General features: G+C 41.2%; 1 protein-coding gene across 4 annotated transcripts in view; it reads left to right on the top strand.

Annotated features, from left to right (window-relative positions):
• LOC109477022 (cadherin-like and PC-esterase domain-containing protein 1) overlaps positions 1-25,712 on the top strand; it is a 100,236-nt gene that overhangs the window by 71,632 nt on the left and 2,892 nt on the right. For all 4 annotated transcript variants that reach the window (XM_019778040.1, XM_019778039.1, XM_019778037.1 and 1 more), the window contains 5 exons: positions 10,600-10,723; positions 22,546-22,682; positions 23,323-23,543; positions 24,729-24,830; positions 25,418-25,505. In XM_019778040.1, coding sequence (XP_019633599.1) covers positions 10,600-10,723; positions 22,546-22,682; positions 23,323-23,543; positions 24,729-24,830; positions 25,418-25,505 — 672 coding nt within the window. The remainder of the gene's footprint in view (positions 1-10,599; positions 10,724-22,545; positions 22,683-23,322; positions 23,544-24,728; positions 24,831-25,417; positions 25,506-25,712) is intronic.

Below are 25,712 nucleotides of genomic sequence, written 5' to 3'. Positions count from 1 at the left end.
CCTACAGGTGGGAAGCTTGCATCAAATCTGTACCTGTCCTCACAAAGGAAGCCCCAACAGGTGTGTAACAGGTATAAATGACAAGCGGATGTCTGGAGACAAAGGAGCGCGCGTTTGTAATTAATGTGCCCTTAAGGACAGGGGACAACAGGAGGTCAACAGACGTCATGTTTCTGTCTTAATCCAACTCTTTTATGTGCAAGGGAAAGTTAGGATTCCTTAGAAAGTTAACAATTGTAGAAATATTTGTGTGCTGTAGGACAATATCAACTCCAGTTATCAATTCTTATTTTGTAGACCTAATAATGAAAGTTTAAAGGTGGAGCTTACAAGGAAAGAGGGAGCACTGTTTCATTGACACTGATAAATTTCACTAATGTTGTGAGAGTTTTTTTTGTTATTTTCCCCCAAATTAACTGAACACTGCTAACCATTGCAACCTGAATGTTTTTTGTACACTTTTTTAAGAATTTCTCAATCTTGAATACATACAACATGTATGGGACATGGCTAGAAATACATTTTCGGGTCAATATTTGCACTGGTACAGATGAAAAAGCACCTGAAAAGAGTCACAACAAATGTAGTGAAGTATTAAACCTTGTACATGTAGCCAAAGCCTGGTGGAGGCTGCCAGTCGAATAGGGCTGATTTACTCACACGTTTATCTCCAATGAATTACCAAAGGAATTGCTTAACAGTTTGTAGTGGTTCTTCCACAGGTGGGTAATTGTTATCCATTGTCCAATAATGTCCTCAATCAAAGCCTGACAGCTCTGAATGCTGCAAATTGTTTACTCCTCATTAGTAGGAGGTACAGGCCACAGGAGAGTACAAAAAATCACGACAATCCGTCAACCGGTTCTTGAGTTATCCTCTCTTTAAGATTTTAAAAGAAACCGTCCTGCAGTTCCAGAGCAAGCTGCTGGAGGGCCAAAACTCACGCAACGTTTTCTTGAGCACAAGAGCTACCTACCATCCAAAATTCATGACCCTAGCATGTCAAGATCGTGAGAAATCAAAACCTGAAATTCCACCGCAGTATCATAACAAGCTGCTAGGGGGTCCAAAACCTAATCATTTCGAGGTCTCATCAAGACCTACCCACCTACCAAGTTTTATGACAGTCCATCCAAACCTTCTTGAGTTATCATACTAAATTACACACACACACACACACACAAGCACACGCAACAGAAAACATAACCTTTCTTGGCAAAGGTATCAACTTCAGGCCACTGACAAGGAAAGTCAAGACAGTTTCCTCTATGAAATCTTCTGCTATGTTCGCGTCCTCCAACAGGGGGCTCTGCTCAGCCTTGCTTGCTCATCTTTTATCACCTTGACACAGCTGGGAGCAATTCTGGTCAAGGGGGGCTTTGGAGGAATGATGGGACATTTCCTGTCCTTTGATCAACCTCCTGACACAGGAGATTCACACCCTGCCCTGCACAGGTGATAGTCCTCTCCTACCAACCCTCAAAGGACCACCTTTACTATGGTTTTTATTGTGGTTTATTGTGGAAACTCTCCTTTAGCTGCCCACCTGTGGGTGACAGCTATTCTTCCAGGAGAGGGTGGAGTACACAAAGACATTACATCAACATACAATTACACATAAAAGAAACAAATGCGTAACATCATATGTGCTTTACTTATTCATGTTCCTCATGTACTTTAGTAGGCCTTGTTTGAACTTCTCGTGTGATAACCCATATTTTTAAAGGCATCCAATGCAATTTCAGGGCAGCAAAACAAGAAAATATTCTGGAAGAGGAAATCTGTCTTATCTTGACATTTACTGCCCTGTCTCATCACATTTTAGTCATCACTTCATACTTGAACTGTTTGAAATGGCCCCAAAACAAGCTACAATAGGAGCCATTTTGTTTTTTGGTACACATGTACATGTACTACCAAATTGAATATAATAAATAGCTAGAAGCATCGTACAATACGAACAAGCAACCGTTTTCTGTCAGAGACGTTGTATTCTTGCCTCAGTGTGCTAAGGGAAACGGTTCAACTTGATTTAACTTACTACATTCAAAATGTCCAGAAAATTGACTTTGAAAATCCAGTTCTACTGCCCTGAAATCGCTCTGGGTGTCTTTAACCTGTTATTCCACAAGGCACCAGACAGGTTGCCAGCGGCCATGTCCACAGGGTGGTTGTAATTCAGCAGAAAAGTAGTTCCATTTCCCGCCATTGAACTCTTGGTTGTACTGGTTATCGATCAATGCTCTGTTCAAGAAGAGTTTAAATGAGGTCGTTGTACATTTGTACATGTACTAGTATCAGGTTTACGGTACCCACTGTCACAAGGACCGAGATGCACATGCACAGCACAGCCTTTTCCGGAAACCCTACAAAAATGTCATTTGTTCTCGAACGTTTGAAAAACTGTGTCGAACTTTCCCTATGTTTAAATCCGCCTGCTTTGACGTATAAGAGCGTACATTCAGATCGTACACGAGGTTGAGGTTAAATATGATCTGTACATACGTTCATATTAACGTTCTTCAAAGCTGGCCGATTTACTCGCAGGAAAAATTCAACGTATGAAAATTTTTGTACATGAATGTTAGTGTGCGTGCACATTTTTGGCACCGTCCGGTTTTTGCTCGTTTTTAAAAATTGGGTCTCAGCAACAGTTTTCTACTGGTTGCTTGGAGAAGAAACCAGATGTAGTTTCTCTTGGCCTGTGTTCAAGTTTATTGGGTAAAGCAGTAATCAGTTACATGGCACATTTTGGTTGCAAGGACATAATTGTTACCACTCTCCCCCATGCTGTTTAATGAGCTGATATTACTTCAGCTGGCACCGCCCATGGGTCTGATATTCTGTCAATCTAGTAATATTTTATGAGTATGAAATTGTCTTGTCTTGCATGATTTAATTTGCATAATTAATGCGAAAATGTTATAATTACATAGTGGTAACTGCCTGGAATTTCATCCTTGGGATATTTGAAAGTTATGTGAAGGTGAACATAATTAAACATAACTTATTCATTTATTTTTATTTTCATTCGGCAAAAAAAGCAAGCGGCGAATCCGTTAACCAAGGAAATAAATTGGTGTGGCCTAAGGGCACTCCAATTAAGTCAATATTTTGGTTCTAGGATTTGCCTGTTTCGTTTTTTTTTTCTGATTTGGAAAAAAATATTCAATCTCTGAATCAACTTCAAGATGTTCATATATATTTTGGCCCCAACAGTTGAAAAAAGTCCTTGTCTTCCTACAGTAGTCACTTTTGTCAATGGGGCAGTCTATTATAAAATGGTAGAAATTTGCTGCCATTTTCTTGTTCTCTATCTTGTCTTATTGCCATGCTTTTGTCTATTGAGTAAGTAGACCACTTGTGTAAGAAGACCACTTTTCCTCAGTCCCCTGGGTGGTCGTCTTAGACAAGTTAGACTGTACTTCTGATTTAAATGCCTTGGTGTTTGGATGAGCAAGAGGACAGGAAGTGAGAGAGATCCCCATCCTCCAGTCCATTGCCATCCACCTGCCCGTGATATGTCAGATAACTGGATTACCAGACTGGACAAATAAACCAGCCGGTATATCTGGGCCTGTATGTTTCATCCCTTGCAACAGGATATGTTTTAGTTGCATCTTGGGATAACCAGAGTGCCTTTGAAAGTTTTTCCTAGTCGGGAATGAAGGCCACGGAATTATCTGATGAGCTTCAGTCGTAGGTGAGTCTTGTCACCTGTATTTGTTACAAGAAAAAGATTCTGTATTTTCTGTATGTGATAGAGCAATGCTTGCTAGGACAATACCTGTTAGCTGTACATCAAGTCCTATCAAGTTCAATACTAAGGGATGTTTGCTACATGTATATGCTATCCTTTCCGACGGAATTTTGCCACCCATATTGGACAGAAATTTTGCCCAATCTGTCATCTTTGACGGACAAAAATTGGTGTGTAAAGATATGAAAAGGCATGAAATTGAACTTTAAGCATAGTCTACCAGCTAAATTTGCCCCTCAAATTGCAGGGAATACAATTTTAGAGGGTCAAGATTTCAAAGTTTTCCTGGGAGAGCATGCCCAGACCCCCTACAATTGTCAGGCCTCTATCGTAGATGCTCGCGCCTTCAGCGCTCAACATGATGTCATGTCGAACAAAATTGAGATGGCGGATAAAAAATTCAGGCTGGCTAAAACACTGGATGTTTGCCAAGAGTGTGCTACACTGGGATAAACTGTTGTTGACCTTCTTCTAATGCTTGCATCCCACAAGCAGACAAGGGCTGGACACCATTTCCATCCTCAAGGTCACGAAGGTGACGTCCCCACACAGCTGCACCCCCCATCTGGTCTGCCTACCACATGCCTCCCCCTCCACACATCCCCAAGGACAGCTCTTAACATGGGCTAAATAGCAGGGTTCACGTAGAGTCATTGAACTACAAAGTTTCCTGTCCTGTCAGTTTATCTGGAGAAATATGTCACAACGTTACAAAACAAATGTGCGCTGGGTACATTCTGTCAGCTGTGATAACTTCGGTGTTGTCACAGGATCAGTTATGTCTCTGGGCTGTTTTGGAAATTAATTTAGGCACTGATAAAAAAAGAGCCAATTTAGATCACTAAACCATGCCTGCTGTTGGCGTTTCAGTGCCCAAGGGGACCGTACCAATAAATCCTAACCCATATTTCTCTCATATTCCTTTTGATCCTTGGAAAAGCTCACATGCCTCGTATTTTTGGAGCATTAAAATCCCAGCATGAGCCATTAGATGGGTGCTAAGTTTGGATGATATTGGCCCTTTGATTGTTTCATTACAAATCCTCTGTGAAGTTGGAAACACTTGTGTCCAGATAAGACAGCAGTAATATAAGCCTGGATAGGCCTGTGGCCATCAGTATGTTATTTGTCATCAGGGGCTTCTCACTTGACAGATTTATATTTTCCTGCTGTGTGGAGTTTTTCTCACACAGTTTGAGAATATCAAAATTCCTGACCTAGAAAGGGATGAACCATTTTAGACCGCGGCGGGGGAGGTACCGATGGGATGTCTTCCGAAGAAAAGTGTGAAGTTACATGAAGGACAATAGGAGAAATTATCTGTTATTATAAGCATGTTTATTCTGACTTAACCTACAATGTATTATCTCCATTGCACTTCAATTATTGTTGATAGATTAGCATAGATCATCAGGGCTCAAAATACCACCTGTATATGCAGGCTAGTACAGGTAAATTGGAGCTGTGCAGGTATTTCTGATGCCTTCCTGCACCTAACCTGCACTGGTCCATGGGTTTACATACAAATTTTTTAGTGGATGTTCATTACCTGTATTGACTGTCAACACTATGAAGTGTAAAAGTGTGGCAAATCGTGTTTCTGAACAGTTTTAATATGATCCATACTTCCTAAAATCTGAATGGTGCAGGTAAAGATTTGTCTGGTGCAGGTAATTTTCAATGGTACTGTTTTCAATGATACACTGTAGGTGAATATACTGCAGTAACGAATGTACATGTAAGAGAGGGGTCTCTACACCTTTCTTAAATACATCACTAACTAAGAAGAAGAATATAGGTACTGGTATGTAGAATGGATGACTTTGTTCCTACAAACTAGTTTGTACTGACCCTGGGATTTTCTTTCCATCCAAACAAGTGTCCTAGTCCGCCCTGCTCTCGACCTTTGCAGAAGTAGTGGACCGGTAAGACTTTGAAGTGCAAGGTGGTTGGTCAGCGTTGACCTCAGGATGTCCAGTTGATTGCCTGTCCTTGAATCAAAAAGAAGGAAGGGGTACATAAATCAGATTGTCCCATTTCTATCTCCTGTAAAATACAGCGTAGCGTAGCAAATCTTCTTCTTCCATGGTGGTACCCCCTTAGGAGCATCTCTCTGTTAAATAGCTAAAGACAAACAACAACATAGTGAACATCATAGTACTTGTACTGCTTCTTCTTCAGTAACTTTTGTATATTTTCACTGTTATATGTAGAGTTTATACCTAATAGTATGCTTTTATTGCCACAGTGATAAATTTCTGACCTAGAAAGAAGGAAAGGATGAATTACTTTCACATGTGCTACTGTCTTGTTAAATTTACTAGGCTCCCTGTAAGTACTAATGGCCCAGTACATTGGAACTCACATCTTTACTACTTACAAAAAAAAACTGTCAGCTGCCTCAACTAACCATTTCTGAGGCAGGGTCAAGAATCAAGTTCTTGTACAGTAATATCTATTTTGAGAGGAGAGTTACAGTAGACAACAAGGAGAGTCTGCATTGTATTTCACCATTAATCGTAGCTGGTTGCTTTAATTGTCAGGAAATTCTTAGTGAAGCATAATTGGCCACTTAAGTTCCACATACACTATTTCTTGTCTTGAATTCATCATTAAGCATAATTGAAAAAATGAGCTTCCAAGGTCTGCAAAGTTTTGCCAGATACCCCATGAATACAAAAGAACATTCCAAAGAAATTGCTTCCAACGTCTATACAAGAGCAACGTTTAATATTGAAACGTACTGTTTCGCAATGCCAGCCTGCCTGAATTTACTGTTTAAGTGTTGTCTGCCCTCCTAAATCTACCAGTAAGTGTTGCCAGGATCCCCCCATGCAGACCCACAGCTGGCAGACCCACCATTAAAGAATCTGGGTCACTGGGTTTGTATTTATTACTGTTCTGCTACTCTGTCAGATGCTATAAAAGTCAAGGAGTCATCTGGGTTACCTTATGACTTCTGGGTGTAAATCTCCAATTGAAATGCCTTTGGTTTGATAGTTTCCTGACAACTTGTCTAAAGTACTGAAGAAGTAGTTAACAGTATTTAATGTTGCAGGCTTAGGTTTTGGTCATATGTGTACTGGACCTTGCTAACAATGGCAGGGCCGACAGCCTGTAAGAAATCAGGCATTTTCCTGTGCAAATGTAGTGTGGAAAATCAACACCAGCAGCCTGACCCTGCCCACATACATCTGCTTGCCCACACCAATTAACCATCTAATAGACAGCATTGCTACACATGTGCCACTGACACTCAGGTCCCAAGGTAGGAAATCCTATAGCCTTGTTGGCAGCCCTGTGCTTTTAGCGAATGTTTTACCAGTCCAGAGTTCTTGCGGTTTTGTGATGTGCGAACACGGGTGCGGACGGTGATATTTTCTTTGTCGCTTCCAAGTTTACGGGTATATCCCAGATTTATGCTGTGATGAGGGATTTCCTCTCCAAATGAACGCCCTTGGAAGCGAGTTACGAGATGATAAAATGGAGGCTGTAAAAAGCCTGCGTCCGACCACATGGGGATTCTGCGGGACATTCCACAAGCCTGTGAGCTGCCCTGTGGTAGCCATTTCCCCATCCCTTACCCTTACTTTCCTCCCATCCTCTCAGCCTCTAGTTCCCACCAATACCAACCTGGTGACTCAATTATGCTTGGGGAGGGGGACATTTTTGTTATTAAGATGTTGACAACGGGATAAGTCACAAGCAGTGTAGTGACAGAAAGGGGTAGGGGATCTGACCAGGGCTCCCTCCTAGTGCTCCCATGTCAGCTATATTTCCCTTTCCTACCAGGCAGAGGGCACACTGCCCTTTGAGCAGGGGCACAGGGATCTTCCCCCAGCCAAGTCGGCTGTCCCCGTCCCGCTGTGAAGACCCTGTTCTTCACTTGAAGAGCGGATTCCTTGTCCACTATCCTAGGGAGAGGGGATGGTCCGGTGTCACTATGTAGGACAACATCCTCCAAACTGACCCTTTACATCCTGCCTGTGATGTAGGATTGGTTTTCTCAGAACTGGGCAGTAGCGTGCTGTGCCACATATTTCTGATATTAGGCCATACTAATTTAATTTGTTGGTTCTCGGATTTTGTATGAAATATGAAATGACAGAGCAAAAAATAATTAGCTAAAAAGCTAAAAAGCTAATATAGAAGCCATGAAGTCAACGTACTGGGCTGGTTTACAACAATGAAGTTTGAAAAAACTGCATTGGTACTAGTAGATGGAAATAACTGTAACAAAATAAGGAAAACAGGGACTTTCTCTAACTGTTGTGCCCAAAATATGAGCATTTTGAAGCAGGCGAATCCGAGAAGCGATAATTCATTAAAGTGGTATGGCCTTACCCTTACATGTATATAATGTATTAGTAAGGGTTGAGGAAACATTGAGAATGTTACTTTTACAACCAGCTTATGTCTTTCAACACTGTTTGCCAAAGGCATGTTTGATTTGCAACATTTGATATGACACTTCATCAGTTGGACCCACAATACAAATATGAACCACATATTTCAACTTGTCCTGAGATAAAGCAGAGAACCTGCCTTCTTAAATTACACATTTTGGAAGAACAGATGAAGTGGCTTGAGTGTCCATGGTTTGGTCTGTTTGTTCTGGTATCTTTTTTTTGTGTGCCAGTCCAACTTCAGGTAGCAAATGGTAACTGCCTGACAAATAGATAATATGACCTTGCCAACTTGATACTGTCTTTGCAAGCCACCAAAAGATCTGCTTGGAGATTACTAACTAAGGACTAGGGACACCATGATTATCCTGTGTAGCATTTGTTCTGCATTGTCAGGCCTGCCTTAGTACCTCCTTTCATGTCATGACCCTCTTTCTGCACCTGTTAATGTCTGCTAGGCTTTTTGTTTTGCATGTCTGTGACTGAATGACCAACACAGAAACACACTGGCCTCTATCTAACCTCTAGTACTCCACAGGTGTCACTGTGTGCAAAGATGGTTCTGATATACCAGCATGTTAGCACAGTACCTCAACTTCCCAGATGTTTCACATGCAGTTTACATGTGACTTGTGCAAAAGCTGATACCAAAAGCTGTATGACGCTGGGTTAAAAATCATGCAAAAGCTGTATAAACCACTAATTAGCTACAATCTCACATGGCTTATGATCTATATTGCATAACCACAATGTTATTACATGAACATCTGCACATACATTGTATTGCATGGCTTTTGCATGGCTTTTGCATGCATTTTATCGAGAAATGCATGTGGCTTTTGATTGCATTTTGCACTTTTGATCATATGTGTAGGTGGGAAGTTGTTCGAGATTTGTACTGTATCTATGCACAGACAATACAGTGTCTTTCCAATGCCAGCCTACAAACACATAGAATATATGATCTGTTTTCAAGGCTACCTTGTGAGCTTCAACAACATTCTTGCTGACAACTGGTTTCACCACAGCAAAAAGTACAAAGCTGACCTGGTGTAATCTCAGAAGGGAGAAAACAGCTTGAGGCAGATTTACAAGAAATCCAGGAAGTTGTGAATCAACACCTGGTCACCGCAGTCGCTAATTTTCACTCTCTTTGAAGAGGGGGAGGTGATTTTGCACCCTGTGTGAAGTCTGCTTGTTTGGGGAATGTTTAGTTTCTTAGCAGTCTGAGGCGGTAACAGTTGAGACGAGTTCAAGGCAGGTTCTTACAGGGAAGGTCGGAAGACGTCTCCGCTGGGTACTATTTCTTCTAATCCATGAAATCTGCAGGCAACTTTGGTTGAAAACACCTGATGGAATCGTTAATTCTTTCTTCATCAGAGGACAAGTCCTGTTTTGTTCACACATAGTAACAGTACTGTATCTAGTATCATTGGAGGAATGCTACGCTTGAACCATGCTCAACAGGACAGTATATAGCATCTGCTTCAGAAAAGACATTAAACTGTTACTGTACATATCCAAGCCAACTATCGTAACTACTGTATATTTAATGCCAAGGGTTTTGCAACTGTATAGCTGTTTGCTGAGATTTGTTCCTTTTGAAAATTATGAATGTTTTGAATTAATGTGCTCTGAAAATTAGCATTCAAATTATTATTCAGATGTTTGATTGTCTGCTTATAAAGTTCTTTACATTACATTACTAAAAATCATAGCAGCCATTTGTATATTAACATTCAGTCCAGACTTTCCATCAAAAGCTTCTGTCAAAGTTTCTCTTTTCCCTATTATGTGGCTACCAGATGGTAAGAGAACTATTGACAGAGGACTTAAAAACAGTCAGGAAGATCAGAGGAGAGTAATTACAAGTTTAATAACATTCCCTTTGGGGTCCCTCACATGTCTAATTTGGGACGTTCCACCGTCTCAGTGGGGCCGCAGCCCTGCGGTGTGCGGTACCACTCCCCTCTCCACAGTCGGATGAAAACACATCATTAAAATCTACCCACTGGCCTTCAGTCTGTGGGATTCTTACATGTAAATCTTTTGTAAACATGATCCTACTGTTTGATAAAAGACAGCACGCAGGGAAACAACTGGATTGGGCTTGACAGAGTTGCTAACTGGTTAGGATTACAAATCTGTGTTCTAGCCAGGACAAAAAGTTTGCACAATCATTCATCTTTGACAGACAAAAATCAGCATGTAAAGATATGGAAAAAGCTTCATCTACCCACAAAATTTGCCCCTCAAAATGCAGGAAATAGCGCTTCAGAGGGATAAGATTTCAAAATTTTCCTGGAGTAGCTCAATATGATGTTACATGTACGTCAGACAAATTTGAGATGATGCGAAAAAATTTCAGGTTGGCTAAAACACTGATTGCACTTTGAGTCTAACAATCTGACATATATTTGTTACTCTTGACAGGACTGTGACATGCGAGTTTTCCCAACAGAGCCATGTGGGCTCCAGCCAATCAGAGACCAGACCTGGGATAAGTACATGTCCCAGCATGCATTGCTGCCACCCTGCCAGAGAGGAGATGAGCCAGGTAAGACATTTATCATCACACTTCATTACCTTTGCAACGAAGGTCATGTTATCTGTGCATCTGTGTGTTTGCGTGTGTGTGCATGTCAACATGATAACTTGAGAGAAATTAGATGGATGGTAATTTTGCATGGTAGATACATGTAGCTCTTGTGCTAGGAAAGAAATACTAGGAGATTGGGCCCCCATGCAGCTTGTTCTGGAACTGCCAAGGCATTTATTTAAAAGTGTTTGAAGGAGGATACCTGAAGAACTGGTTCACAGATGGTCATGATTACAAGTGTTAAATAAAACTAAATATTGACCTTTTGTAAAGCTTAGCTCTAACCTGCTCTTGAGGGTTCAGAATTGTAAGCTTTCACACTTTCTGCTTGGACTTTAAAACCAAGTCTCAAGGGACCAATTAGTGAATATAAGCTTCAGAGATTTTTCAGGAACTTGAATAACTAGCACATTAAGCTAAACGTGTGCTCCTCCTCAACAAATACTCTGCAGTTCATACATTGCAGTTACCATTAGTGTAATTAGTCCTTATTATGAAAACAGGTGTCATCTGTGAAAGACAACAATCTCTTGAAACCTGGGTATGATACTGATGGATGGCATCTGTTGACCTGTAGGCTGTATCAGGGCAGGAGAATGCAATGCCTTAAGAAAATGTGATAAACGACATCATAAAAGTCATTGACAGAATGAGACCCAAAGGCAATTATTTCGGATATTTGAGAAGTGGTATGCAGGAAGTCACTGGAGTATAGTTGGAGAAAAAATATTTCTTTTTCTTTGCATTCCCTTCTGTCTGTTTGTTATAGAACTTCTAATTTAAAGGCATCCGATGAAATTTCAGGGCAGAAAAACAAAAATATTCTAGATGAAGAAATCTGTCTGATATTGACATTTACTGCCATTTCTTAGCACATTTTCGTCATCATTTCATACTTGAAGTGTTTCAAATAGCCCCAAAACCAGCTATGTGAGGCGTCCTTAAATTGCCTTGAAATTGCATTATTGGATGCTTTTAATCCTCTTGCTTCTCCCCCAGTTGTGGAGGAAGTGACTCTCTCATATCCTACTATTCTAGTGGTCGACACTGATAATAATAGATGAATTTCATGTCCAAATGCAGACAAGAGATGTCAGCTATTTGTCCTTGATCTCTGATATTAAGTTGAAAGCCACAGGGAATCATCGCTATTTGCAAATTAGGAGCTCAAAGTCCTTCCAGGGTCTGACTCATCAGGAACTAAAATCTGCTGTTACCAAACATCTTTATCAAGTGCTACTCTGTTGAGACAGTCATTAGCGAATATAAAACAGCATTTTCAGAATTCTCCTTTTAGTAGCGAGCGGGCGTCCAGATTCCGACAAAGATCGTTATCCCGAATCGTTACAACAGGATATTAATTAGACGTGTAGTTAAGATAAGGGAACATGTGTTCACAGACCTATGACCTGATTTACACGCAGGCAAAAACCTGATGGGGTGAAAACTGCGTTTGAACACGATAGTGCGATAGTACTGCGTACGTCAAATCTTTTCTGTGTGTAAATCAGCCTAGTTGGACTGTAGGTGCATTCAGATTGTACATTACATTGAGGGCTGGCATATGATCTGAACACACGTTCTTGATGCACATGTACATGTACTGGTATGTCAAAGCAGGCCAAATTACACAGAAAATCTAACGTATGCTCGCATAGTTTTTGTCATTTTCCCACTTATGAATCGGGCAGGTATTGTATGCACAAAACAGTTATACATTGTATGTACTCTTGTAACTGTACTCCTTTAGTTGACCAAAGTATGTCTATTTGGCCAATCTCTAATCTTTCCTGCTGCTTCTGAAGCCTGGTAGAGGCTACTGGAAAGGGTGTTCCATATATCACAAATCATAGAGCTTAATTAACCCAACAGTAAATGCATCAACATGCTCACCAACAAGTTCAAAGCACTGCTGCGGCCTCCGTCATAAATCCTCATATCCCACAAAGAAACAGGGTGCGGTTTGGAACAAACAGTTAGGCCACAGCAAGTAAATTTTCTGGATGACATCCACTGCAGACTCTAAATCTAGTACGACAGGGTGAAAAAAAACAAGGAGCGCCAAAAAAACAAGATTCCTACATTTTCAAATTTTGACATCATAAATCTTGTTAAACAAGAAATGATACCTATATTGTGCTAAGTTTGCTGCCAGCTATGAAAACATCCATTTGTCACTGAAACTTTGAAAAATAAAAGTTTTCAATCATTTAGCAAATATTTTTGATTCAGTGGGAACATATAAAAGGAATAAAATCACTGCATCAAAGTAAAAGACAAAACAATAAATCAGAGCCTTGTCTTGTCTTGTCTCCCCTCTTCATATTTATCTGCCATCCACGTTCCGGCATGACAAGACATGCCATTTTGCCCATTTTCGGCATGTTGACCACTGGTAGAGGGCAACAAAATTTCCTCTTTTTTTTTCCAACATCAGGTATAAATCAATGATGTCATCCATAAAAATTACTTTCCATGGCCTTACGCAAACTCACACTCTTCTAAAGCGGCCCACATGCGGATTGCTGCTTCCGGCGGACGTTGCTTTTTATCTTTTTTTCCTTCTCTATAGTTAAACTGATCTCACAGATGTGAACCTGCGAATAACGTATTCTCACACTGACAGTTCAAACGTTAAACAAGTGGCACAGATACTGGTAAAGCTGATAAATGTTAGGTGCACTGTCGACACTTGTACCTAATTAGCTGGATGCTGTAAGACCAGTCCTTTTTGTAACACCTGTGACATTTTGGACAAAGTGGACGACTCTTCTCTTGAAAGAGAGCCTTGATTACAGGATCACCTTGATCTGGGAGCTGGTAAGTCTCAAGACTTGGCAATCCTTCAAATAAACAAAGAGGGGACTCTATATAGTGTACTTCAAGATTCTTTGAAATGGAAGTTAGAACAGAACAGTACATGTACAATGTAGTCACTAAGAGCTATAGAAAATCTGTATATACATTATATTTGACAAGTTGTGGCAAGGGAGAGAAAGATAAAAGGGAAATTTAGCACTCGACATAATTTTACATCAGGCAAATTTGAGATGATGGAAAAAATATTACAAGCTAGCAAGAACTGAAGGTACATTTGTTGTGTCAATAAAGTTCTCATGTAGAAATGTGTTACCATTTTGTAGTACAAGATGTTTTGTGTTTAGTGGGGAGTTAGGTGGTACATGTACCTGTCACCTGTCACAAGTTTGACAGGCAAGGTGGGGAGGGGGGCTGTCTCTAAAGGACTGTCTCACACCCAAGGAACCACTGATGCTGGAAACAACATGTCAGACAAGAAAAGATCAAAGCTTGAAGGAGTTTGGATCTGTGACACTGAGGTCCGACAACTTAATACCAGCCTCTGCCCCTTGCCAATCTTCATTTTCTCATAGCAGCAGGGAACCCTGGCATCAGATGTGTATAACTAATAACAAGTTAATATGTGGAACTAAATATTCTACCATACATTCGGTACAAGTCCTCACATCTGCAGAAAAAAAAGCAGGATGCCTTGCTGTTAGTTTGCAGCTACGTGTACATGTACGTATCTGAACTATATAATAATAATTATACACTGTTTATAAGAAATATGACAAGTTAGGTATTAACACTGGGTTACAAGTCCAGATCCTCACATCTGCAGAAAAAAAGCAGGGTGTTTTGCTTTTTAGTTTGCAGCTACGTGTACGTGTATGTACTCCGAAGTATATTTATATAATTGTACACTGTTTATGAGAAATATGACAAGTTAAGTGTTAACACTGGGTTTGAACCCCTCCTCACCCCCACCATGAAGGGAAGAGAAAAACAAGAGAAGTGTGGATGGACATATTCATGCTGCAGCTGTGGGGATGAAACGCCCCTCTGTCTGTCAATAAAACACAGATTTACGACGCACACTGTTTATCACGGTCAAGATTCAAACTATAAAATCCTACGGGAAGCATTTAAACAAGTTCAGGTAGGGGATGATGCTAGGGGAAATTTTAAATTCTTTAGAACACAGAAAAATTCCATGTTTCTGTGGTCTTACCTTGTAACAGAGCTAGAGAGACTTCTTGGTTTCTGCTCATGAAGACAGGAATGTCCTTGACAGTGTTGTTCAAAGCTACAACGTGTAACGACTGCACTTGAAAAGTGAATTAGTTACCATCGTGTATTTGGTGATATCCGCTTCTCTGTTTCTATACCAACATCATTACGGCGATGTGCTGAAAGCTAAGACCTGAGAAGTAGCTTGAACTTCCTACAAAGGAGGTCTCATCTGTCAGCAACAGTTCTCAGCACAAGACAAGGGCTCCAATGTAGCTACCATGTTAGTTTACTTCCGTTGTAAAGTTTCCTCCTTCAGAGCCCATTAGGAACCATTATTTCTTGAGATCTACAACCACAGTGTGGGCAAGCTTGCAGGAGGAAGACTTGGCTCATTGAGGTATGCACTGTTTGGTCAGGTTTTCTGCCTCGTAAAATCTTTCATCTTGTAGATAGTGTGTCGCGATGCAAGTTAATCTCGTACTCTTGACACTTGTGTAAGACATGTAACCCCAAACATTGCAGTTTAGATGGAGTTTGATGCTCAAGACTAGCCTGGATGCCAGACCCAAAGCACACTGGACCCAAAGTAAACTACTATTCAAATGCTTGGATGAAACATTTTGGAAAAGTCCTGTACTTATATAAATGACCGCTTAAAAATTTGTCTACACAAAGAAATACCAAGAAAATGCAAAAATAGTTGTTTGAAGTAATGTAAGTTCGCTTACGGTAGACATACGTGTATGGTGAAAATAAGAGACATAAACTTAAAACAGTTTGTCATTTTCGATTTTTCTGGTTTTGTTTGTTTGGCACAACCAATAAACCCCCTCATAGGCATAATACCCCAGGTTTGTACAGTAAGTACAAGCTGTGTAAGACCAGACTTTAACGTTTCCACAAGTTCACTATCAAACAGTTGAAACAACTTTCCTGTATGATACAGTTCTGTGTCACTTAATCAATTTTGATACTTGTTTAGAAACAAGATGCAGGTCAAATTGTGCACCTCCCAGTCTCTTGAGACAAAGATTCTGTAGTATTTTGTAGATAACCCATGGCCATGATCTTGACAGCTAGCCTTCAGATCTCTATTGAAGTTGAACTTGTAAACAGCAAAGGAATTGACTTGAGCCTCCAACAACAACCTCTATAAACACAAGGGGCTATTGTGCCAGTGTGGTTGTGTCCTGGTGGTCTCAATGGCTTTCAAATGCTCTTGCTCTTGACTTTCAAAACAGTGTCTGATCTAAGAGTACTTCCTGTTCACACGTCTTTCGACTCTGAAGTCTCTTCTTTGGGCATGATCTTAATTATGTTCAGATTTAGTTATCGTTTGTACACGCTCTTAGAAACAGAAATGTTCTTGATCCTTTAAATCAAAGCAGGGCTTTCAAGACTAGAGAGTTATCCACAATTGCTTTCTGTCTATAACTGTGTCAGAAGTAGAAGTGGTAGGATCAAAGAAGTGAAGTAAATGGATATTTGTGTGGGGGTGGATGTTCTTGTCTCGTTGTTTTCTGTACCTACTTTTCGAGGGCCTGCAAGGGGGGTAGTGATTACGAATTACGCAAAATTTTTGCCGCCTATTACGAATTACGTTAAAGTCTCAGAGCCGATTACGACTTTACGATTTGCGGCTAATGTCCAATTACGAATTACGTTGATTTTTGCGGAGGCTGCCTACGAATTACAAAGTCTAAAACAGCCTGATTACGCCTTACGAAAAAGGGCTTGCAGGCCCTCCTTTTCGTGTATTCTGGAAAAATCTGTTAACTTGCTTTGCTTGTTTGCTGCCATCATAATGTGATTTACAGAGTCAGAGTTGTTGTTGTAGAACGGGTCAATGGCAGAGACCATCATAGACTCGTGAGAGAAGTAAATCTGCATATAATTCTCCATTGAGGCTGGTAGTTAAACTCCCATCTAAGTTCACAAGTGTTTTGCCATACTTGTACATGTACTTCCCAGGCTCTATGGATTGATACATGTACATGCACACTGGACTGCAAAAAGGCATCACACCCTGTAGCCTGGATAGCCCATAACTTGCCAGGCTGTGGTATATCCTTGATGGCATGTTAGCCCTGGAGTCGAAGAACAGGCCCAAGTAGGCCCTGGAATCAGTCTGGCTCCCAGGCTAAACCCTGAATACATGTACATATAGCTCTTTAATTGCTTGTGTAACATAAGTCAAGGTTTTGAATTGTAAGGCACAGCATGCAATGCATACATTCAAGTCTCAAGTTTCATGTTAATTAAGAAAAGAACTCGCGGGCCTGACTAGCCCAAATTACATCCTCATTACAAAAATGCAAAATTTACCTTTGCACATAGTTGTGGAAAAAGTGCATATTAAACATTTACCTGTCACTGTCAGTGATGGTGTCATTGTGCACTTGACAGTCAACACCTAAGTACTCTGACGCATTCGGTTGCTGTGTAATAGCAGGTGTTGTGAACAGTCTGTAACTGTGACAAGCAGCAGGTCCCTGGCTGGGTTACTGGGAGAAGAGAAGTAATGGACAGGGTTTTGGAGGGTAATCCCTTCTGCTGCTGTTCACTATCCTACTGACACCTTAGCTAATCACCAACTTGCACCTGTAAATCACAGGACTTGGGTAAAAGCGGTGTTCTAGTCAGTGTTAGTCTTTCTGTCATTTGACGGAATTTCGCCGCTCATGGCAGACAATTTTGCCGCTCATGGCGAACAAAAATTTTGCCCAACCTGTCGAAGGTCTTTGACGGACAAATATTTGCATGTAAAGTTTCAGACTTGGGAAGAGATGTCAATAAACTAAGCTTAGTCTACCATCAAATGTTGCCCCTCAAAATGCAGCATATAGCATTTCGGAGGGTCAAAATTTCACATTTCACAGGGTAGCATGCCCCCAGACCACCCTGGGATTGCCGACAAATGTAGAGCCTTTAGCCCTCGACCTGATGTTTCGTCAAGCAAAATTGAGATGACGGAAAAGATTAAAACTGACTAGAACACTGGGTAAAAAGATTTTGGATAATACTTGAGCCTTGACACCTCCTCACAATTAACAGGTGGCCATCTTAGATAGGCAGGGTTCTTAATGCTTGTGTCAATGGGAAAACAATCTTGGGGACTGTCGAAAGTGGCCACTATGGCCAGGTGGTCCTTATGCAGAGGTGGTCCCCAGTACAGGTTTGACTGTACACATGTATATCAAAACCCTAAGGTATGTGAAGGATGGCTGGCTTATATCTTCTCAGACATATACATACAATACCACCTCCCTACAAGCCCCAGCAATGTCGACCTGATGTCAAATTCCCAAGTAGATACATACAGTAACTGTAACTCTTGAGAAACAAGCTTGGTTATGTAACCTCGTGTTATCAAGGTAAACTTCAATGGAATGTGGATTTGTGGTGTGGAAACCGCCCCTTTGACCATGATTCACATTATACTTCAGACCTGTCAAACCAAGTAAGGCAATGTTGATTTGATGATATGGATGACATCCATGCGCGCATTAATTTTTGTCCGTTTCCAAAAAAAAGTTTTCGACCATATGCATATACATACTATAAATCGTATAAAATAAGCAAATATATGTCGTTTGTTGCAAGAAAAAGTGTTGGAAAACGATACTAATGTCATAAAATGCCGTAATCAATTCAGGAAAAGAAGCAAAGGTAAAGAAATGAAAAATGAAGAGTCAATTATTATTCACCATACCATACTCTGTGTGTTTAGTCATTTGTTCAACCTTCATCACCACATATAGATTTTATAATGAAGGAAACTTTTTTTTGTCCAATTTTTTTTTATTTGCACGCTGGCATCAGTTTTAGGGTTCCCGGAGGATGTCATCCATATAATCAAATCAACATAGGCCTAATGTCTCTTAACAGAAATTCTATACAAGATAGAGAGACCAAGGCTCAAAATGTGTAATAAAGCAAGCTAACCTGACAAATAAACAGCTTCGACTTCAAACAAATTATCAGACACTTCAAAGCTATATGTTCAAGATTAAGATGCCACCAAAGCATGCCAGCCTTCCACCCTCAATGAGTTACAGATTAACATCGGATTCTTAGACGTCCGACCTTCTTGACTTGCTCAAGTCTGAGTAAACAGGCCCCAGAAAGAAACAATATGAACAGATTATAGACGGAGTTATAGAAGCCAGGTACTCCCTCCGACTATCCGGAACACCTTTCAACATTTGTAGAACCCTTTAATCCAATTGCCCTTTCATGACCACTGACATTTAAACCCTGTTTTTTCAGGGGGGACAAAGAATTAAACTGGATTTTTATGTGGATTTCGCACACCCACCGTCTTCCTGTGCCCGACTTTTTCATTGTTCCTGTTTCTGATTTTCAAAAGTGGTCATTACTGGTAGTTGTTAGCATTGCCTGGCTGGGTCTGTTATGTGAGGATTACTGGAGGCTCTGCATGGGGGGATCCTGGCAATGCTGAAAGGTGAATTTAGGAGGACCGATAATCAATGATAAATTCATGCAGGCTGGCAACTTGTACCGCTTTGGGAAGGAATTCAAATGTTCTTAATTTATATTTATGGAATGTATGGCAAAACTAGTCTGCAGATGCTCTTAATGCGTCATTGAAAAATTCTTCGCTCGACTACACTATACGAAGTATCTTTCATTTCTTTACAATGAATTTGGGATAACAAATAACGTTCTACGTGGAATTAAAGGGTCCAGTCACGCTTTACAAAGAAAATTTCTAGACAACGCTAACATTGGACTTCTACCATTAGCAGTGAATAAAACTGACTCTCTATGCCTCACAGAAAAAGGCATGCAGACCCTCTTCATATTAAAGTCCAGCATCTGTATTATCAGAACATGTCAGGGAGGAATGGGGATGTCGGTAATCAGTCACAGGTGAAGCCATAACTCTGCTCCTCCCTGAAGGTGTGCAGAGGTCACAACTGTTACAAACTGTTCACTGTAAATCACATTCCCATTAAGACTTTATTGGGGTATCGTTTAAAGCTCCAGTCATTTATATGTTAGAGTTTGTCCCTTTAGGATGTGGTAACGCACAGTAGATATGATTTTATCAATGTGTAGACTGTACAGACAACCTTGTACATGGGACAATATATAATAAGCAAAATTTGATTTCCCTGTGTCACATAACTTATTATATTTTCATGCCTGATTTTTAAGATGTCATTTTCATATTTCCTGTATCTTCTGGAGAGTATTTCAGCGAAAGTGCTGAATATATGTTGTACTTTTCCTTAAGAGTACCAGAACCTATAAGAGAATCAGATCCTTAAGAGTACCAGATCTTGAGATATTGATCAAGGATTCGGGTGTTTAAAAACTTGTAAGTATTTTCCAAGAACTGTCGTAGGGTGGAACTCGCTGCCACCAAGTACAGTTAGATGTGCAAAGATTGGGTGTAACAGGTCATCCAGTGTAATATAGCTAGCTGCCGCCACACTGCCTGTGAAGCTGGTGTTTTATACCAAAGGGTGGTCATACTGGCCATACAGCTGCAGAGAAGGAAGAGTTCTTGAAAACAAGTTGAAGGTGTCCTGACCTTCACCTGGCCTACTTCGCTGTACTTTTGAACCCTGAAGTCTCCCCTGACCAATAACTCAGGTGAGCCCTCAGCCTGGTTACCTGCCCCCCTTCAGCCGGACCTAACCTGTCTGTACGGTTTCCTCTCCTGGCATGGAGGTGTTGTATATCAGGGTTTAAACCCCTGCTAGGATCAGAAGAATGGAGCGAAGTTCAGAATTTCCACCTGAACCAGAACTAAGCCTTACACTGTGGCTGCATGTAAACAACAGCCTCCTAGTGGGGAACTTGAAGTTGACCTGGGGATATTTACTGCCTTTAAAGCCTTCTGGTCCTCCAGTGGTTGCTCACGGGTCTGCAGCCACTTAAACCCGATTTACACGTGGGCGAAAACCTGACGGTCTCAAAACTGCGTACACACGCGAGCGTCTGAAAACTGCATACATTTACAAATGTACGTCCTGTGTGTATTAATAAAATCAGCATGCTTTGACGTATTACCTTGAGGGTTGGTATACAATCTGAACATACATTCTTGCCTGCCTGCACCTTCATGCACCTGTAATTTAAAGACGTCAAAGCATGCCAATGCACAGTTCAAGTCCCATCAGGTTTTGGCACATGTGTAAATATTGTCACAGACAAGAAAGAAGAAGGTTGACTTCCTGTTCCACCTGTACTTGTACTTATTCGTGAGATCATTACCCAAACAACTGTGTTTTGTTGTCTTTTACATCATACTTTTCGTCCCTGCAAACTGCCGGGCTGGGCCTTGTGTTGGGAATTGTGACCTTAGCATTTAGAGTGTCAGGCAGCTCAGGCCACAGGCATTATATTATGTAACAAGACATACATGTACACATACAGTCTATGTATTCCCACATAAATTGACAGTCCCTCTGGTTTGTTCCACCCATACGGTGTAAACAGAAGCCATAAAGTGACACATTTTTCCCCACCCGGCAAGTTCAAGAGTTCAGGCCCTGGGAAGTTTTACCAGCAACACTGGAGAACCTAAACCACACCACACGTGACACCGGCAATCTAGCATGTTGCCCCCCACCCCCACCTGGAAACCATTCTTCCTGGCTTTGATCTTAACCAAGAACCAGTGTTCGGCTGTCCAGGCAAGGAAAAGAGATCAAGAACACCGCAAACACTCCTCCTCTCCAAAGAAAAAGAAAAACAGCAGGCAGGTAGTCACAATAGAGATGCCAGCTTCTCGGGAAAGGGCTGAGAGTGTTGTCTGAAAACAACATCGTGTGGGTTCTTGAGAGAGTTATTTGACACAATCTGACATCTACTTGAACCTGGCATACCGGTCGGTAGGGTCATGTGCTGAATAAAATCACGGGCCGGGTAGTTTTTACTGTCTGTACTGCCTGCAGCTTGTAATTCAGGACAAGTTGACGTGTTGGTCAAAAAGTGAGGTCAAATAATTTGTGGAGTGGGAACCTTAGCTCAAAGTCATGGGAAAACCTTGTGTTGAAAATTTGGCTGGTCTCTTGTTTAATCATTTCTACGGTACTTGCTGTTTTATAGATTAATATGACAAGAGAGTTTCTTAAAGCCATGTGGCCATGTTACACTGTATGTGGTAAACATGTGCATTGCCTATTGAGTCAGTTGGTCAAACTTGGCTTTGATGTTTCTGACTTAGGGAGAAGTGAGATGCTTCTGCAGTGAACACTAGTTCAATGCCCAGAAGTGGCCCTTGTAGCTTTATTGATTGCCTGTCTGAATGGCTTTCAGGAGAGAAGTTTTGTATAGAACATTGAAGGTAGAACATTTACCATCATCATCATTCATAAAATGTTATAGGACTCCTATGGAGGAATCCCTCCATTGACTGACTGACTGGCTAGTTTTCACCAGACTCCTTTGCACGCTGAAAAATAGTAGAAATCAGCCTAAAAAGAATGTAGCTGACCATGGGAGTCTGGTGAAGACTAGTTCTTGACCATTTAGGGCCCAAGTGTTGAATTAGGTTCTCTACATCTCATACAGGGCCACCTTCTGCATCTCTTGCTGTCCACTCAATGGCTATTATCATCCACCTGTTGTCATGCTGCTAGATGGGTTAGTTGGTGGCGCTTGAACCCCACTGTTACAACTCTCTGAAGAGCCAGACAATTCAGATAGAATCTTTCATCAGTGACTGAAGATGTTATATGGCTGTTTGTTGTCTTTATCGCCCTGTGCAGGACGCTGGGTGATGCCGTGTGCGGAGTGTGGAGACAGGAGCTCGTGCCACTGGAGCATGGCGGAGTGGCACCCCGGGCAGTGCAGACACGAGGTCATGAGCAGGGACAAGCTGCAGCAGTGTCTTACAGGGAAGAAGGTAGGACCCTGTCCACGTACTGCTTCATTAAAGGCATTGAAAGGGATTTCAGGGCAGCTTGCGAAGTCAATTTCCTGGATATTTCTTTTGATACAATGTTAAATCAATCCTATCATGTAGCATACTGGAGGGCCTGCAAGGGGGGGTAGTGATTACGAATTACGCAAAATTTTCGCCGCCTATTACGAATTACGTTTAAGTCTCAGAGCTGATTACGACTTTACGATTTGCGGCTAATGTCCAATTACGAATTACGTAGATTTTTGCGGAGGCTGCCTACGAATTACGAAGCCTAAAACGGCCTTGCAGGCCCTCATACTGATATCTGTGAAGCAAAAAATGCCATGTCGTTGATGGAAATTAGTTACTTGTTTCATATCGTAGACTGTTTTTTTATAATATATTTATTGGTGGTACCAAAAAATAATGGGACTCCTCAGATTAGTCTTGTTGTTGGGACAGCCATTTGAAATGCTATGCTAAGTATGAAATGGTGACAAAAATGTGCTAAGGCAATTTCGGACAGATTTCCTCATTTCTTATTTTGCTGCCCGGAAATTGCATTGGATTCTATTTTATCATTATAATGTACTTGTAAGTAGGTATTATTATTATTACATATATTATTATTATTATATAGGTACTGTTCATCGGAGACTCTACCAACAGAGGCATGATGTACTACCTGATGGAGCAGGTGAACGGAACTCTGACGGAGTGGGACAAAACTCACAACATCAAGGTCTACGACAACCTGAACAACAACAGGACCTCCGTCAGCTTCGCCTACTACCCGCAGTTCTGGCTGCAGGCCAATCACAGGCCGGTGTTTGACAAGGCGCTGTACCAGCTGATGAGAAGGTTCGTTGTTAAGCTGCTGTACATGTACCAAGCAGGACAGCAGAACTGCGTCTGCGCGAAATCAGGATTTTTAACAGTTTTTGTTGGATGTTTGGTCAACGTTGCAGAATGTTGCCCATCTTTTCCGACACTACATTTGAAAACTTTCGACTGGATGTCATCATTTAGCCTGGGTACCATCCGGATTTTCGCTCTGCAACGCTCGAAGAAATCACCCGAGCGTTGCGGAGCAAAAATCCGGATGGTACCCAGGCTAGTCATCATTAAATACGCGAATAATACCTTCAGCGAGACATTCTGCTGAAGTGCTATGCACAATGTATTTTTACTGGTTTCGCACAGGCGCAGTATGTTCTGACAATATGCTGATGTTGAGCAGCTGTTACAAGCATAACTGCCTTTTTGTAGCCTCCCCTGCCAAGGGGTAAGTCCGCGGATGACACAACCAAATAGTTGCCTTCATAATTGCCTTCAAATAAGGGAACTGCGATGCTCTGCTCAGGGCACGGTCTTTACTCCCTGCTGTTTTATAGATCCATACCCGGCAAACGATACTTTTTCTTAGGTTATACTGGGATTATGGCTGAATCCATTCCCGCAATAATGAGGCGCTAATTTTCACCCACACAGGAGTACATGTATGAGATAGAACATCTGGGTAGGAAGGCTTATACATGCAGGTCTGTCCAGACATCTTCTATTCAAGGCCAAATATCAAACATATAGTAGAAAGTACTAGACAAGTGTAGTGAAGAATTAAGAGGCAGAAAATTGGCTATGGGCTTTGGGTTGCTTGATGATATGACTGGAGAGAACCATATCAAAGGTTAAAATCAGGACTTTACCATTACTGTCAAATACTAGCATAGTGTTTTGAAGAGCTGGCTGCATGTTGGTGAGTGGAGGACATCGTATGTCGAATTTTTCCTGCGTGTAAATCTGCTTTGAAGTACATCGCAAAGATACATGTACGGTCACATTGTGCGCCAGCCCTTGAGATAATTTGCATCAAAGCAAATCAATTTACATGTACGTGCAGGAAAAATTTGATGTACGCAGTTTTTGTACGCTCGTGTGCATATGCAGTTTTGTACCATCAGGTTTTTGCCTGCATGTAAAACTCATACATTGTAAGGCAGTTGTTAGTTAGTTTTACAAAGTTCCTTTTCACCCCCCCCCCTCCAGGTCGTTGCCCCTGACTAACAGTTCTGACACCATCCTGGTGGTGGGCGGGGTACACTGGCTGGCCACGCATCATCTCAACGTGGTCAAACACTCACTGGAGAAGTAAGTCCTCAACATCTTTCTGTATTCAGCATATACATGTATGTTACAGTAGTGCACTTCATCTAATGTACATATAGTCGGTGCAAACAATATAATAATAATTGTATATCAACTGCTTTATGAACACCAGCCACTTTGAGTCATGCAGCTGCAATATTGTATGCTTGCACCTGCTGTACACACAAACAAGCTATCATGAAGTCTTTCAGTTTCAGGGGCCTGCTGTATTGAGCAACAAACTCTCTACTAAGCAAAGGCAACGTACCACTAGAAGGGCTTTTAAAGATGGACTGAAGGACTGAAATAGGACTTATTCTTATACTTAGTTTTAATTGTGCTGAACATGTTGTGATTTGTTTTATTTATTTATTGTGTATGAAAGTTTTATGTCCCCATTCCCAGGGACACCTGAAAACCAGGTCATAGAAATAGTTGTGCTCTACTGGTAACATAAATGAAATAAAATGATTTTCAGCTCATTGTACTTCATTCTTTTCTCCAAATGTCTGGTGTACTGTGACCTTTTAAGCCCGCAAATTTTTTTCTTACCTTTAAAATCTTGCTGATGGAAGTCCGTTGTGTTGCAGGGAGGGTCTGACAGGTGTGAGGGTCATCATGAAGAGTCTGGGGTCGGGCTTCCACCTTCCTGTGGACGGCATCCACTGTCTCTCACAGGTAAGGATGCAACCTGTAACAGTTAAGGGTGGATGACTTGATTTAGGAGGGAATGCATGGGGGGATCCTGGCAACGCTTAACTGTAGATATAGGACAGCAGGCAACACTTAAAAATAAATTAGAGTTGTTCTTGTGTAATGCGTTGGGAAGAACTTACATGTAATTGGAATGTTCTTTTGTATTCAATGGGTTCTTGCTTATTAAAA

This window comes from Branchiostoma belcheri, unplaced genomic scaffold, assembly GCF_001625305.1.
Source record: "Branchiostoma belcheri isolate BF01 breed outbred unplaced genomic scaffold, Haploidv18h27 scaffold4, whole genome shotgun sequence".
NCBI lineage: Eukaryota > Metazoa > Chordata > Leptocardii > Amphioxiformes > Branchiostomatidae > Branchiostoma > Branchiostoma belcheri.
This window is presented reverse-complemented; position numbering and strand designations above follow the sequence as displayed.